This window comes from Rhinolophus sinicus, chromosome 14, assembly GCF_057876585.1.
Source record: "Rhinolophus sinicus isolate RSI-liver-muscle chromosome 14, RSI-T2T, whole genome shotgun sequence".
In the NCBI taxonomy this organism is placed as follows: Eukaryota; Metazoa; Chordata; class Mammalia; order Chiroptera; family Rhinolophidae; genus Rhinolophus; species Rhinolophus sinicus.
The window spans coordinates 10,900,638-10,918,203 of record NC_142514.1 but is presented as its reverse complement, the minus strand read 5'-3'; the positions used below and the strand labels follow the sequence as shown (position 1 = coordinate 10,918,203).

At 42.9% G+C, this 17,566-nt stretch overlaps 1 protein-coding gene across 1 annotated transcript in view; it reads left to right on the top strand.

The window, feature by feature from the left end:
* Nucleotides 1-16,196, top strand: part of FBXO42 (F-box protein 42) — a 74,786-nt gene extending 58,590 nt beyond the window's left edge. Inside the window, exons 5-10 of the mRNA XM_088790204.1 lie at nucleotides 10,264-10,417; nucleotides 11,224-11,334; nucleotides 12,631-12,727; nucleotides 13,208-13,264; nucleotides 14,318-14,434; nucleotides 14,946-16,196. Coding sequence (XP_088646330.1) covers nucleotides 10,264-10,417; nucleotides 11,224-11,334; nucleotides 12,631-12,727; nucleotides 13,208-13,264; nucleotides 14,318-14,434; nucleotides 14,946-16,061 — 1,652 coding nt within the window. The 3' untranslated portion in view covers nucleotides 16,062-16,196. The remainder of the gene's footprint in view (nucleotides 1-10,263; nucleotides 10,418-11,223; nucleotides 11,335-12,630; nucleotides 12,728-13,207; nucleotides 13,265-14,317; nucleotides 14,435-14,945) is intronic.
* Nucleotides 16,197-17,566: the final 1,370 nt, after the last annotated feature.

Genomic DNA, 17,566 nt, shown 5'->3' with positions numbered 1-17,566 from the left:
ATAGTAACTGGGTTATTTAGCATCTCATTTGCATCACCTTTAGGGTAGATATGGTAATACCTACCTTTCATAGTTTTTGTTCAGATTACATACACTACAATACTGGTTATTGTATTAGGCTGGTGGTTTTTATTAAGATGATGTGCTTTTGATGAAAATAAGTATGAAGTATTTGAATCTCCGCGTCCATTTTTTTGTTTTCATAGAAGTCACCCAGGGCCCAAACTCCACTTCATATGCCAATGTCTATGAATAAGGCATGGGATGTTACTTAGGTGACTATTTTAAATTCTTTTTGTATTAGCTTCTTCCTGATCCATGGACCCGGTCCTGGTTAATCTTTACGAGGTGGTGATTTCTCCTTGTCTCCTCCAGCCCTATGCAGTCCTGGAGCAGCCTGCTCTGTGGTGGTCTCGGGAGACGTGACTGAGAGGAGAACCAGTGGGTTCCCCTAGGAAAGGAAGGAATCCTTCCTGTCTATTTATAAAGTTCAGATCCTGGGGGTTTTCCAGAATACATGCTTTTCTAAGGTGGGTACGTATTCTCTCCTGCTGGAGAGAAGAGTGGGAAAATTTGCATAGCATGAATCTGAGTCAATTTTGGTACTCCGGGGCAGAGAATAAGATTATACCATATTTCAGCTTGGCTCTCTCCTGCCTGACTAGGATTTTCCTGTTTTGACACCAGGCCAGAAACTTTATGACTGGCAACATTGTTTTCACTTCTAAACAGAGCCACTTAAAAGAGTACCCCCCCCCCCATTAGAACTGCAATTAACAATTTATCAGATTAAACTGAGACTCTGAACCTCTTCTCCTTCCCCAGAAATTGAATCAAAAGACTACTTGAAATGGACAAGGAACTATTACTGGTTTTCATGTTGTTAATTTTTAGCTGATAAGTGCTGCCCTATTCATCAAGCAGTCTTTCACTTGGGTTTGTTGAGAAATGCAAACAATGCCAATAGGGGATTTCTTTTGTTCCTGCCTGTGGCATATATGGTTATACAGGACTTAAAATTTTCTCATGCCCGTTACAAAAGTTCCTCTAGTTTTGGATGTTCTGTAAGTGACCTGAGGAGTGACGTTTTTAAAGATGTGGGTATAATTTTAATAAAAATGTGTACACCGAAGCTTAAGATCCAAACAAGCTTTGTCTGATATCAGTAAGTTGTTTTGATGTCAATCAGTAACTTTCTGGCCATGTTGCAACTGAGGAATAAAATAGGAAAAGCGAAAAAAAGGGCGGGGGCGTGTGGGGGCAACACCTAAAGAAGCATTTGGCCTTTCCCCTGGGAAAGGCCTACTGATACTGATGGCTCCAGGTAGGTTGTGAGAACTGGAGCCGGTTCTCAGCACGACTCGTAAGGGATGTGTAACCATTGGGCTTCTGTGGATGGGTTCAGTTCAGTAAACTTTTTCATGAAAAAAAATAGCTCCTGTCCTCTAGGATAGTATAATCTTATTGGGAGACTTATTTCAACAGTGTGCTAAATACTCAGATTGAGATAGATACAGGATGCCCCTCCCCGTTCACCCCTCCCTCCCCGGGAGGGCCCTCCGCCCAGCACAGGAAGAGATGGTGCTGGCAGGTGCTAAGAAAAAGCAATGTCTATGCGGAGGAAGTTAGTTCTTTTGCATCCAGTACCGTGTCCTTGGTGACTAACTGAAATCTCTATTTTAGACTGAGTTAGTTAAAGGGCACACGTGGCTGGAACCAAATCTTAGGAAGGAGGAGTTGAAAGGTTCTGTAGTAACTTTGCAAAAGGATAACTTGATACTACCTCCTACTTCCCTTCTTTAAAATAAACATTATATTTATGTATCTTCCATGGGCATCGATCTAAATGCAAACACTTACTGTAATTATATTAAAACGGAACTATTGTTGTCATCAGAAGAGAAATTGATATCTGTTCCAGGCAGAGCCCCTGTGGTCCGACTGCAACTTGGGAGACCGTTCTGAACAGTTACTTGTCTTCAAGGTGTCCACAGCCCAAGTGAAGTGTTCTTCTCAATTTTCATTTTGTCTCCTTATTCCTCAAACCATAAAACCATGAAACATGCTTGTCTTGTTCCTATTACAAAGTATTACCCATAAAATCAAAACAGTTTAGAGATATAAGCAGATAAATGATAACCCCAGCAGTTTAAAGAAAAACTAAAGGGTTTCTTGCCTCCTAAGTTGTAAGTCCCAGCCTGTCCTTTTATGCTCTTGAGGTTTTCTGATTCAGATGCTAATGTGGTATTCTGGGAAATGCCTCTCCAAATTATTCTTCTGACCTCTGATCTCTTGCTATCAAGGTCAGTCACTTCACACACTACCATAATGACAGCTCTATCTAGCCACAGGCTTGAGCAGCTTCCCGAGACCCAGCTTGGGTCCTATCAGCAAAATTAATCTCTCCCCACCCCCTGTACAGACACCAATTCAGGCTCCTCACTACCACCGAAGTGTGTCCATCTGGTCTTATTTTGCCCTCCAGGCCAGTTTTGTGTGGGAAGGACCAGTGTACTACATCTGGAGTGAATGCCTTTGATTGGACCTGCACTGATAAAGTGTGTGTGTGTGTGTGTGAAGAGTCATGACTAGGAGATGGAGAGTATGATCGGAAACATCAGTGCCATTACTCATTCCCTCATGTCCCCTCTGGCATCATGATGAGACAATAATTTGAAAGCATTCAGGGAAAAGCTTTTGACTGCCAGTTAAGAAGCAGTTAGACTATACCCCCTTTAAAAAGCAAATCAGGGCCGGCCCAGTGGCTCAGGTGGTTAGCGCTCCATGCTCGTAACTCCGAAGGCTGCCGGTTCAATTCCCACATGGGCCAGTGGGCTCTCAACCACAAGGTTGCCAGTTCAATTCCTCAAGTCCCGCAAGGGATGGTGGGCTGTGCCCCCTGCAACTAAGATTGAACACGGCACCTTGAGCTGAGCTCCCAGATGGCTCAGTTGGTTGGAGCGCAGGCTCTCAACCACAAGGTTGCCGGTTCGACTCCCGCAAGGGATGCAGGTCCCCTGCAACTAGCAACAGCAACTGGACCTGGAGCTGAGCTGCGCCCTCCACAACTAAGACTGAAAGGACAACAACTTGACTTGGAAAAAAGTCCTGGAAGTACACACTGTTCACCTTCCCCAATAAAATCTTTAAAAAAAAAAAAAAGCAAATCACACACCAGAACATCCTGGAATTCTGGAATTCCATGAGCTCAGTAGAAATGTTTTTGTCCAGTGCTTTTCTTCTGGATTCATTAGTATGTTAGTGAGTCCCACAGTTAAATTTTTCATGCTCATAGTTTTCTTGTTTTCAAACTTTACCTCTTATAGTCCATGATTCCTAGTTTTAGGTCTTTCTTTTTTCAGAGTCTTGGAGAACTATTAGCAAGTCGCTTATGTTGCTATAAGTAAGTCTTAAAAGTGATTTGCCTGAAAGCCAGCAGATGGAACAATTTTTAAAATTTATTTTGCAGAGTGTAGGTTCAGTGACATGTAGATGAGGACGACCAGGGAAATGTTTGTACATTGACAGTGTTAAAGTCATTCCTTTCAGCACCCCTTTAATCAAAGCATTTGTGTCCAGGAAAACCGACTTTGAACCCTCGTCCTTGCTCTACTATCAAATTGAAGGGTCCCATGTAGTCATATACAGTGTGTATGCACAGAAAGAAGTCTGGATAGATTCAGTGCTAAGAAATATCAACTGAACTTGAATGTAAGGCAGAAGGAGGCCTGCGTGCCCTTTTAACGTCATACTGGAGCCTTGTCTTGCAGGGTCACTCAAGGCTGATTTCACTTTCTCCAGCGTGGCTCTTCAAGGCTCGTCCCTAACATCAGCTTCACCAGGGAGCTGGTCAGAAATGCAATTTCTCAGACCCCACCCCATCCTACTAAATAAGAAACTCAAAGAGGGGTCCAGTGAGTTGTGTTGTAACAAGACCTCCAGCTACTTCTGATGCAGCTAAAGTTCAAGAACTACAGCTCTAGGGGAATGGAAACTATGATTTGTACCACCTTAACAATAAGCTAATACTAATAAATCATGATCAGAGTGTGCAGATATAAAAATAATTTTAAGTCATGCGTAAAATACGGACACCCTCAGTTAAAACAGGTGTTTGTTTTATCGTATATCAAATAGTTGAGCTGCTCTTCTTGTCCTGGGTTCTATGTGAATAGAAACTGCATTGTGGGAAAGTGGCATAGAAACCAAACCAGAATTTGCAATTGCTTCACTGTTTTACCATCTTTGCAAAGTAAACAGGAATGCCTTGTAATTCTACCACTGCCTTTCACATGTGAGATTTTCTTCTGATTCATAGGAACCTTGGGAAACATCTGAACCAATTAGCAATTTTAGGGAATGTTAGTTCTGTGTAGAGGGTGCCTATCTGATCATCCAGTTTCCCACAGCTGCCTTTTTTGGCTTGTGCCTTGTTTTGAAATTTGCTCCATTGATCATATCTGCTGTGCGATTAGGAGGCCTTTGGCGTGTTTGGGGAGTGAAGCCGATGAGGAGAAGCACTGACTCTGGGGGAGCAGGCTCCAGTAACATGTCCGTCCAAGTTTGATATGGGCACATTTGGTACTGGGGTGCTTGGTGAGAAGCTACATGGGAGGGACACCCTTTCTTCCTCCACTTTTCCCAGTGGCCTCATTATTTTTGAAGGCGGGCCAAGAAATGTCCTAATGAGTGTAAAACCTTCATTTATAAGTTTTCTTGAAGGAAGAATGGTTTTTCCATATGTCACCATGGTGGTGATGGATGGGCCTTTTAACTGTGGAGGGTCTACTGTCAGAGTACCCTGTATTGTACAAGATTTCCAACGAATCCGTCTCTAATGTAGCAGGTGGGTGTGTTTTAATAAAAATTTGGTAAACAACTATGCCGTATCATTCAGGATACCCTGTGAACAAACTGCACGCACATAGGTGCAATTCTTCAAACTTTAGGACCTGACATTCTATCTAAGGACATTCCATAGCTAAGTTAGTTGTTTCCCCTGTCTAGTAATATATGGTGATGTATTTCTGTTTTAAAGAAAGATTAGAAGTACTGGGCGTTTATAAGTAAAAGGCATTTAAATAGCTTACTTTTCTTAGGACTTTAAAACAATGAATAAAATATGTAATTTGAACACGAGTTTTCTTGTTTTTTTTCAAAATTCTAGTAAAGATTTATTGTTTGTTTTCCACTTGGCTAAAGAGACTATTTAAGATATAAAAGTTGCCAAGGTTCATTGTCCTCTGCAGTCTCTGATCTCACCATAAATTTAATTTGCTTTGTGGACCTTCCATTAAGGTAATTAGAAGGAGAGTTAAAGACTCTGCTTTAAACAAATTCAAAATATAAAATACGTAGATTTTTGGAAGTGATAAAAGTAGGGACTCTTTATGAAGGCTTCACAATATTGAATTAAAGTAACAAGAATTTAAAAGTATCTGATTTGCAGCAAATAATGCAAACACGCATAATTGGGTCATAGAAAACTTGATACACCTGCATCTTTGCCCTCTTGCTGCTGAATTAACTGTATAGAAGTTGTATGTTGAATTCTGTGCCCTCCCTCCCTCCTGCTTCATTTGTTCTTGTATGGTAATTTTTTCTCACATTCCTTACAAATGGAGGTGGAGAAGCATGATTAATTTAACTTTTAGCATGACTCTACTTAGTTGTGGAGATATTTAAGTAAGATGCTGATGTTAAAGTTTCTATTTGTGACATAAAACAGGCCTTGGAAATGCTGGATGAGGGAGTTCTCCCACTCTCTGGGATAAGTAGGAGAGATTTTTGGCTTCCTAAAATACCAAGACATTTGGGAAGTCGTTTTGGAAACCCCTTACCTGAAATAATCCATAAGGATTGATTTATCATTGTCACTGGCCCCAGCTTACCTTTCCTTGGAGAGACCAGAACAAGTACAGGGTCCTGCAGTAGCAGCAAAGTATGACCCAGAGCCTTGTGGAGAAAAGAGGCCCTAGGAATAGCCTGTTCCGTTTACTTATCTCTCTGTCTAATCTAGGTCTGTGGCTTACCTAATTAATTAAGACTTAGGAAAGAGCTTTTTCAGCTTTGAAACACTCAGACTTTTTAGGGTGTCTGACATGTTTGTGGCAAGTACTCGTCAGAAGGAACATATCTGTGTGCATGAAGAGCAGTCTGGTATAAAGGTTAAGAAGATGATTTTTGCATCGAGATAAATGGATTGGAATCCTGGCCCCACCACTTATCAGTTCTGTGAACTTGGGAAGTTATTTAAATGAGCTGTGCTTCAGTAATCTCATCTGTAAAATGGGAATAAAACTAGGCGTTCGGAAAGCATTAAATTAGTTAATACATGTAAAGCACTTAGGAAGGTGCCTAGCGTATAGTAAATGCTCAATAAATACTAGGCATCCTTAGTAGCAGTGGTAGTAGTTGTAAGTAGCAGTGATTGTAATTTCTCTGAAAAGTCAATCAAGTCACACATTCGCCCCTACAACCTTCCCCATACCCTCTAAACATAGGCGCAGTTTATGAATGTAAAACCCTTTGTGTAAAGTAGAATTTCCTGTAATGATGGAAGGTGTTCTATGTCTGTGCTTTCCAGGTCGGTAGCCACCAGAGCCATGTGGCTAATGGTAAGTGTGCTGGACAGTGTGGGTCTGAGGTACAGCCGTTCCTCAGGTTTGATTGTATGTCATGTTTTACTAGCGCTCTTTTTAAGTCTGTGAATGGTTTTTCTCTTTAAGAGGTATGTATTTCTTATACTACATTTGTAATCTCTTTGAACCCAGAACTGGTAAACGTTGGTTTGCCTTGCCTCATAAAATATTGATAATTTGTTTTAAAAGATGTTACAGGAAACACATTGTACACATGAAGGAGCAAACCCAAACTCGTCTTACCATGTTAACCATTGTTTTTGGTTTTCAAATTACATTTGATGTATTAGATTTACCTTCCTGGGACTTGGATGACTTCCCTTTCCTATCCTCTACTGTCAGTTACAATTTTATTTCTATTGTACTTTCTTGAGCTAAATAGTTATTCTGCAAGGAATACTCTGATCAAATACTGATCAGAATACTCTGTCCACCGGTTCAGCTCTGTTCTCATAGACTGTGCTATGCAGATAGCAGTACCATCAGATAGACAGATGTCTGTGACTAATTGACCTGGTATTAACGTCGTGTTCATTTGCTTTAACAATAACAATAAGAATACCAGGCACTGTTCTAAATGCATTACATGATTTAACTTATTTAAGCTTCACAACCACTTTATGAGGCAGGTGCTGTTGTTAAATTGCATTTTATAGATATGGAAACTGAGGCAGGAAACTGGCCTGAGCTTCATAGCTAGTTATGTGGCAGGGCTGGGATCTGACTCCTGGCAGGCTGGCTTCGGAGCCTGCGGTCTTAACCATAGTTCCTTATGTTAAACCTTTGGTGCTAGTTGTGTTTTGGAATTCAGAGTTTTTCAGAGTTTAGAAGGGGAATATGATACATATGCCTTTGCAATACGTCTGGTGGAGGCTGCAGCAGCCCCTCTAATCAGTCTTAACTACGATTCCGACAGCAACACATAGCAGATTAAATAAAGAGTATTCAATAGCCTCGTCATTTCAGGTCAAGTTTTGTGGCCAGATGAGTTTTGAAAAGAAACTTGGACGATTTTGGAATTTCAAATAAGGGATTGAGAATCTACTCTATATAACCTCTCACAGAGGCCGTCATCAAACGGAGTGAGTTGTAGTGAGGTGCTGGAAGAGAGAGTTGCATAGAATTCATATTTCTCACTTTAAACAACTGAAATAGCTTTCTTTGTTTTTTCCTAATCACAATGAGCAAGGATCACTTTTTGCAAAGTTCAGCCAATACAGAAAGTCTTTTATAAAGAAGAAAATGAAAATCATCTATAATCTTACAGTTCAGAGAGATCAACTATTTATCGACCTTCTAGACTTTCTTTTATATGTAATGAACATACACAGGAAATTTGATTGTTTAAATGGGCTCAATTTGCATGGATTCAAATTCCTTCTCTGACACTACTTGGATGTGTGACCTTGGGGAAATTAACCACTCTGTGCCTCAGTTTCTTTATCCAGTCAGTGGGGATTACAGTAGTGCCTACCTCCTCGGTTGTTGTAAGAATGAAGGGAATTGTGTGTATAGCACTTCGCACAGTGCTAGGAGCAGAGCGCCCGTCGCCTGGTAGCTATTATCAGTCCATGTTTTGTCACTTGGCTGCTGTCCATTTTTACGTCATAGAGTGTGCTCATTCTAAGACAAATAAAGGCCATATAATTTGTAGTCGCCACGTAGTATAGTTTTATATGGATATTCTTTGATCTGTTTGAACACCAAATTAGCATCGTTGTATCTATTTTTTTCATTTGCCCATCTATCTCATTAGATTAATCCCTAAAAATGAAACTGCTGATTCAAAGCATATGCACTTAAATTTTTTTTATACAAATTGCCCAGTTTACATTAAAGATTCTACTTTTGTTTTCATGTTTTTGCTATTTTGGGGACCCGTGGTCTGCTGCTTCACTTTTATACACTTGATTTTAAAAGCCAGGATTTCCAGTATCTCAAATCCAAATCTCAGTCTGGAAGGCTTTTAAGTTACTATTCTGCCTAAGTCTGTTACTTATTTTATTTGCTTTTCCCAAGCTTTCCACAGTACTTCTGAGTTCCAAGGTAAAGGCAAGAGCTTGAGGCTTTGGTATTTCACAAATTAAATCATCTTTGGGTAACACTAGCATTTTAACGAGACCATTATATTAGGTTTTCTAGTTGGGCTGGGGGGTGTCCTCCTTGGAAGGCACAGTTTTTAGCCAGAAATCATGAGACTCTGTGAAGGACAGCAGATCATGAGTAGCCCCCTTCGTCACGATCCTGAGGGATGCGAGGGTAGCAAGAACTAACTCATGGAATACGGCCGTCAGTGTCGCAGTGTTGCTGACTGACACGGGCACTGTTCCTAGAGGACTCATTTCTGTGGTGAGACCCTGTTGGATGGATGTATGTCTGTTCGATGAGGAAAGTATTCACAATCGCTGATGCCACAAAGGTTTCAGATGCTCGCTCCGTATCCTGAAGACTGGCGCCTTCTCAGGGAATCATGTGAAGTTACTCTTACGGAAGGCAGTGCTCTGTTCCACCTTTTCAGCCTCCAGACTTTGTGATTGACAGCATGACGGCAGTCTGAGCAGGGCTTTGCAGACCATGTTCCCATTACCCCGTGCTGAAAGGGGAGCCAAAGCGGAACACCTCAGCTGCTATCAGGTTAATATACTATTGGGATTCCTTCTGCCTAAGATTGCCTTTGAAAAAATGGATCCCACAGTTTTAACAACAACAACTAATTCTTTTTAATTTCCAGTATTTACTGATACCTGGATATTGACACAAAGTACTTTGGTCTTGAGCAAACTAAAGGTGGCATGTAGAGTAAGGGATTGACAGAACTAGCAATTTGTTTCCAAGACCAAAAGCTCTGAAAAGTTACGCTCCTATGGGACATATTTTATCCCTAAAGTTTTCCAGCATGAGTCAGATTTCTGTTGTTTCAAAATTTGGTCAACATAGTTAGCTCAGAGGTCCTGAGTTTCACTTGGTGTAAGGCCTGCAGTTTCACTGGAATGCCTTGGTATCAGCCTCGGAAGTCGGCTCCCATTTGTGTTAGGCCCATAGCTAAGGGTCACTAGAGGTCACTATGTTAACATTTCACTCAGGACACACGAGAACTGCATTCTGCTTCCTTTTTTTACCTATGTTGGTAGCAGCAGTTATTTTTAAGTGGCATCCAGGTGTCTAGCCTCTCTACATACCCATCCCTGAGTCACTTACATTCTTTCCTTTGTGATCTCTACTAAGCTTTTTAAAGAGATGGGCAGGAGAATCAACATTTATTGAGCACCTACTATGTGCCAGGCACTGTGCTAGGTGCTTTGAATGTATTATTTAATATGCAAAACAGTCTTTTGAGATAAGTACTTGTACCCTGAATTTCAGCGGAGCAAACTAAGCTTGAGAGAGGCCATGTAACTTCCCTCAAACTCAGGTTTCTCTGTTTTAATTATAAAAGATGTAAAAATTGGTGATGGTTTTCTCTCAGATCTGCAAACCCAGTTTTGTCTCTTCGTTTCCCTTATGCTGTATAGCATTGGTTTCTGTTTTGCCGCTCTTCCAGGGAAAGGTGATCTGTAGACAACCTACCTTTGACTTGTCGTGAGAGCCTGAATCCTAACCTCGTGTTACTGACTTCTCCCAGGGTCCTATCCTTCCCCCAAAGCGGGAGCAACTCTGGTCGTGTACAAGGATCTGTTGGTGCTGTTTGGTGGCTGGACGAGGCCAAGCCCGTATCCCCTGCACCAACCAGAGAGATTCTTTGATGAAATACACACTTACTCACCCTCGAAAAACTGGTAAGCCACAAAGGTGTTTTCAGTCTGGAATCCGAGCTTTTAAATGAATGGATTCCTTGTCTTCTTTTTGTGTCCAAAAATCTCCTCGAGGATTTGATGAAAGAATTTGATACACTCTTTTCCCAGAAAAAAAATATTTACATATGCACAGATTTTGCCCTGCAGTTTCAGAGGGTTTCCAGGACCCCGTTAAAACCTACAGTTAAGGACCCTTATTCCAAAGAGAAAAAGTGGAGGAGATTGATTCCTCTTCCAAGAAAAAGGAATGAGCCGGTTGACCAGGGAGCCCTTCAGCTCTGGCTGCTAATCCCCAGGAGCGCTGCAGATCTAGGCGGTCCCTTACTCCCTGCTGTGTCCCCGACACGGACTCCCACTTGTTTCACAAACATGTCTTTTTTGACCAGCCAAAACCCCTGTTCCTTATAACAGACTACTTAGTACAGGGCTCTTGGTAGCTGCTACTGATCAGGACTGTAAAAGAAGTGGCAAGTGGTGCTCCTTCAGCCCATTAGGCTGAAGCAGCAAAGGAACCGTGACGGAGTCCCTGGTCACTGTCTTCTCATCGCTCCACTCTAGCTCCAAGCCATACACATGGAGAACTTGAAAGTGAATGCACCTTTAGCAGCTTGGTAGAAAAGGCATAAACACTTTATGCCAGCCCCCATTTACTATTCTCACAGTATCTCTACTAAAGGTGACAGGATTGTCATTTTAATTGATGCCTACTTACTGTTTTCCACCTTAAACACATAAGACCAGAGCAGATGGTGCTGACTTCTTGACTTCCTCTTGTCTTTTTATATTAGGTGGAACTGCATTGTGACCACCCATGGGCCACCCCCCATGGCTGGCCATTCCTCCTGTGTGATAGATGATAAAATGATTGTCTTTGGTGGTTCCTTAGGATCCCGGCAAATGTAAGTATCTTTGGTTTGCCCCCTGTCAACTTGCAGGTAAATACTCCTGGGAATAACAGGTCAGAAAAGTGAACTAGTCGGGGTCTGTATTCCTGAACATGGTTCAGATCCATCCAATTAGTTACCTCGCCTTAGTATTCCATCTTTTGATCCCCTAGTCACAGACCAATAAGTTGGAAAACTTGCTCCATAGAATCAGGGCTGGTTAGAGTCTGTCTTCGTTGGGTGTGTGGTTCTGTTCATTGGGGTCTCCGCCTTGTCTGCTGCTCCCTGTGCCTGCAGAAGGCCACCTTCCAAGACACAGAGCTTGTGCTTGCGCTCCCTTATGACACAGCTTGTGCGCTTTAGAGAAGGGGGGAGGTGGCTTGACAGGACAGGTGGAATGGCTCTCTCTCCAGATGGGACAGGTTGGGGGAGCCAGAAAACTGTGTCAGGTCTGACCTACTTCTGTGAGGCTGTTATCCATACCCACGGTCCTCTCCACCTCTGGCCACAAACGGTCAGCTCAGGCCAGAGTCAAGAGCCAGAGCTGCCCATCTGAATGATTCGGCAGTGGCAACAGCAGCGGTCACTTCCGTTGTACTCTGAAATGGAAGTTGATGAGCGCTGTCAGCAGTAAAACCATTCCAGACCCAACCCTGTTCTCTCAGGTGCTCTCTACCTTCCTATTTTAAAACATTTGTGGAAGAGACTGTGTGAGCAACCCTCCAGATGAGAAGGGTGAGGGCTTAAGATATGGGAGCTCCTGGGTCCCTGTATGTGAATAAATGGCCTTACGAAGGGGACCGTAAAATAGAGGCAGCCATCTAGGAGTTTGTCCTTGCCGTACTGGTCCCTTGAGGGTTGGAGATGCCAGTTTGTCCTTGATAAAGCTGCAGCTCTCATTAGCCGTGGTGAAATTACCTTTTGTAGCCCGAATCAATAAATCATTATCTCCTGGACAATGATAGAGTTGCCTTTTGAATAATTTTTTTCTCTTCCTTGTGGTTTTTGCTTTTAGTGAAGACTATCTTCACCAGTAGCTATTTCCTGCTCTCACCAGTTAACTCTTACGTTACGTATTAGTGTGTGACTACACACATGACGCAGACAAGTAAGGCCGTATGGGTCAGTGGAAAGAGCAGAGGTTTGAAGGTCTCCAGGTGGGTTCCAGGGAAAGGAGCAGAAGTTGAAGCACTGACCATGAGCGTGGCACTTAGTGGGGCATCTTTATAAATGTGACTTCATTTAGATCAGTCAGCTCTTGTGGTCCCTGGTCGATCCCAGCTCCTTCATCCTTATGTCTTGTCTTCACAGGAGCAATGATGTCTGGGTCCTTGACCTCGAGCAGTGGGTGTGGTCCAAGCCAAACATCTCTGGTCCCAGCCCTCATCCTCGAGGTGGCCAATCTCAGGTGCTCAGGAATGAAAATAACTAGTCAGCAAACACTGTAGCATCTTTCAGTTAGGACGGGAGAGGGAGGAGGGAGTCAGGGAAGTGCCAACATGCATAAGCCAAAAGAATTTCTCATTATTTTTGCTGGTATTTGCTTTTCAACTTCCAATGGGTTACATTTGTTTTTAGTGGCTTTATATTATGCTTCTCCCCAAAGCCTTTACTTTGCTGCTTCGTTTCTTAGGAGAACCCTGTATTTTATGTGGTTGTCACTCTCATGTTAATATTTGATCAACAAAGAATATACCCATTCAGATGAATCATCAGTAATTTGCTCACAGGGATCAGAGTTGGCATGGGAGAATGGAGGGCTTACTGGTAACTAGAAGAGAGCATTTGGGAGCTGGCTAGGTTGTTTTCATAACCTATACGACTGAAACATAGGCGGTCAGATGCCTGTGTCTTTATAGGCTTATTTTAAATTTCTTCCTCTTCCCAGATTGTCATAGATGATGCAACTATCTTAATCCTTGGAGGGTGTGGCGGTCCCAATGCTGTGAGTATTGCTGGTGTGGCGTTCCCCTGCACATGCTGCTGAGCGTTCAAAACTTGCTTCTCCTGTCTCGGCTTTCTCTGTCTCTTTTTTATTATTAGTTCCAAGTGTACAAAACAACATAATGATTAGACATTTACACACCTTACAAAGTGATAACCCAAACAAGTCTACTACCCATCTGACACCGTACAGAGCTTACAATACTATTGACTGTATTCCCTATGCTGTATTTTACATCTCATGAAAAAATATATATATATAATATATATTACATATATATAATATATATAATATATATATATGATCCTGTCTCGTCTTGTGAGAATGTGCAAGATCATTTCTGTGGCATTTTCATTTTCCATTTGGGTATGTAGCCTTTGTATTTTCTAGCCTTTTTCTTCGCTCTTTTTTGGGGGAGGGGAGAGGGGCTTTTAATCCGGGGTATTCATCTCTGAATATTCATATCTATATTCTTCCTACCCCCACGTCCTCTTTGGGCTATAATGTTTGCTGCTATCATTTTGTCAAGGACGGGTGGGACAGAAAAGTAGGTTGATAGTTGCCAGATTTTACGGAATTTATTTTAAGAATGCAGATTCATAAAGTTATGGATACCGTGTTTCCCCGAAAATAAGACCTAACCAGAAAATAAGCCCTAGCGTCATTTTTCAGGGTGACATCCCCTGAACATAAGCCCTAATACGTCTTTTAGAGGAACAATGAATATAAGACTCGGTCTTATTTTCGGGGAAACACAGGATGTATTATCTATCCATCCTCCCCCATATACATGCATACAGACAACCATAGGCAAAATTCAAAACCACTTAACATTGATTCAAGGGTCACAAGCACGATTTCATGTGCCCAGCTACTGATAATATATGAATCAATAAAGGCACAAATCAATGAATAACCAAAGACTTTGCTATTCTTTCTGAAGAGCCCACATACTCTCTAGACCAGACAGCACAATTTTGAGATTCCAGCTCTGTGTGTGTGTTTTGTAACATGAACCACACCTGAGTCCTGTTGTTGGTTCTTCTCTTACAGCTGTTCAAGGATGCTTGGTTGTTGCACATGCACTCAGGTCCCTGGGCCTGGCAGCCACTCAAGGTAGAAAATGAAGATCATGGGGCCCCAGAACTGTGGTGCCATCCAGCTTGCCGGGTAAGCGGGGAACTGACAGGCCTGCAGGAGGAGAGGCCCTATACTGTACAACCGAATCCACTTGTCAGATTTCTAAGCAAATTTGTGTGGAAATTGAAAATATCTTGACGTCACAAAATAGGTGGACATTAACCATAGCTCCTTGGGCGTTTCTTACATATATGAATCACTAGGAGAGAAAACTCAGTGGGCCCCATTCATCCTTTCAATCCCAGCTATAAGCATGTCTTTGTCTAGAAGATTTTCTCCAGGGTCCCCCAAACAAAAGCTGATTCCTCCCTCCACTCTATCCCTATTCAGTAGACATAATTCTAATGATAGCAGATGTCACACTATAGCAACAAATTGCTCCCGTGTCTGTCTCCCATTCTAGCCTAAGAAGCAGACTACATTATTTTCATCTCGTATCTCAGGTACCTGCAAGATGCCTGGCATATCCCAGATGTTCGTGATAAGACGTTTGATAGTTGAGTGAATGATCCGAATTGAGCCCAGGTCTTTTGTCTTCCAGGTGGGCCAGTGTGTGGTGGTCTTCAGCCAGGCTCCCAGTGGGAGAGCCCCACTCAGTCCCAGTTTGAACTCTCGCCCATCACCTATCAGTGCCACTCCTCCAGCCCTGGTTCCCGAAACCCGAGAGTACCGTTCTCAGTCTCCAGTAAGGAGTATGGATGAAGCTCCGTGTGTTAACGGCCGCTGGGGAACACTGAGACCCAGAGCTCAAAGGCAGACCCCTTCCAGTTCCCGGGAGGGGAGCCTTTCCCCAGCCAGAGGAGATGGCTCTCCCATCCTCAATGGTGGGAGTTTATCTCCAGGCACAGCAGCTGTCGGTGGCTCTTCCTTGGACAGCCCTGTACAGGCCATATCTCCTAGCACTCCATCTACCACTGAAGGATATGACCTAAAAATGGGACTTTCTTTGGCCCCTCGACGAGGGTCACTACCAGATCAGAAAGATCTTAGATTAGGATCAATAGATCTGAATTGGGATCTGAAACCCGCTTCCAATAGCAATCACCTGGATGGCGTGGACAACAGGACAGTGGGGGGAAGCATGCGACACCTTCCTGAACAGACGAATGGTGTGCATACCCCACCACATGTGGCCAGCGCCCTCGCAGGAGCCGTCTCCCCAGGTGCCCTGCGGCGGAGCCTAGAAGCCATCAAGGCGATGTCATCCAAAGGCCCCTCGGCCTCCGCAGCACTAAGCCCTCCTCTGGGGTCTTCTCCAGGCTCCCCCGGGAGCCAGAACCTGAGCAGTGGAGAAACGGTGCCCGTTCCGCGGCCAGGGCCTGCCCAAGGAGATGGACATTCCTTACCTCCCATTGCCCGTCGTCTGGGCCACCACCCTCCACAGTCCCTAAATGTTGGCAAACCCTTGTACCAGAGTATGAACTGTAAGCCCATGCAGATGTACGTGCTGGACATTAAAGACACCAAGGAGAAGGGGCGGGTCAAATGGAAAGTGTTTAATAGCAGTTCTGTGGTGGGGCCTCCTGAAACCAGCCTGCATACGGTGGTCCAGGGCAGGGGCGAACTCATCATATTTGGAGGACTCATGGACAAGAAACAGAATGTGAAGTACTATCCAAAAACAAATGCCTTGTACTTTGTGCGAGCAAAGAGATAATATGTTCTAAACCCCTTTCCCTTTCTGTGGCTTTTAATTTGGAATTTTCCAGCGTGCAAGCATTTGGACTGAGAATTGGGAAAACAAAGGACAGAATTACTCCCATAAACCAAAACCCCAATTCCCAACCTCACTTACTCCAGATCAAATCTCCATTAAGAAAAAAATTATATATAAATATATATTATATAGCCAACTCTGTTTACAAAGAGGGAGAGATCTCCGTCCTGGTTCAGATAAAACTGTTGCTGTGTTTTAGCAGAGGGTGTGCTGCCTTTTTCTACTTTGCTGGTAACTAGACCAAGAATTTAGGGAACAGATTAATATCAGATCTTTCCTAAAGAAACTGAAGAGCCCTCTGTAAATCTCTATGTGGCCTTCTCAGAGTCAGAAAAGGAAAGGGCGTGTGTAAGGTGCACAAGTGGGGGCTCCAGGTGCTGGCAGGAAAAGTGACCAATAGAAAACTGTTCTTCCCCTTCTCTCCAAACCCAGAGGACCTGTGAGAACTTCTCTTTGCTAGAACGCTGTATGCCTGGCCCCATTCTGCCCTTGGTGACTGAAGACAGTTCCGCAGCGCGGGGTTTTGTTCCACGTTTGTGTGCCAGGATCATCGTGACACAGTATGTCTGCAGTGACACTTGTCCACCTAGTGTCCATTGGTCTTTTGAGTGCTCCCTCCGTGTCTCAGAAAACATTTTGGTATCTGTGGAATTTTCTGACAGTCGTACTTCGTTGAAAATTGCCCAAAACCACATTTGTTCTCCTTTTTCTTTTAAAATTTGATCTTCAGAGGCTGCCTTTCTTTTCTTTCCTTCTTCCCCTTTTTTTTCTTACATATGCAGATTTTTGTAAAGCCCTAAAACCTTTCTCACTTTTTGTTTCTTTTACAAAGCTCAGGGGCCCAGAGAAATCTCTTAGAAATATTTCTGGAACACTTTTCTCTGGTGTCACTAAGGGGCCCGTAGGGAATTCCAAGTTGCCAGTATCATGAGAAATCCTTGAAGCATCAAAAGATACTGATTTTTCCTTTATGGGCTTCTTTTTACTTCCAAAGCACATTGGACACACCCATCCATATTTGTAAAATGTGGAAATTGATCCTGAGAAGGAATCCCAGTAACAAGTCTTTCTAGAAATTATTTTTGCCTTTGTTGTGACGTGCGTTTTCCTGCCTGGTTATTAACTGGTGATTGGGTAGCGTATCGTGTGCTTGGCCTCTGTGGTGCATGGCTGACCTTGGCAGCAGCTCCTGCGTTCTGATCGTCTTATTCACGTGTCACCCAAACAAGGCTTGAGTTTTTACTTTCACTCATTTCTGAGATAAGATGTAACCAACTAGAGCATTTCTTTGGTTGATACAGGAAGTTACAAGTCACCTACCAGTCTCTAAAACCACAGCCTGGACACACTGAAACCACTTAAATGTGGGTTTTTGGTGATTTCTCATCATGGAAAGAGGGTTTTTTATTTTGCCTTTAGGATTTAAATTTCAAAACATTCCATTT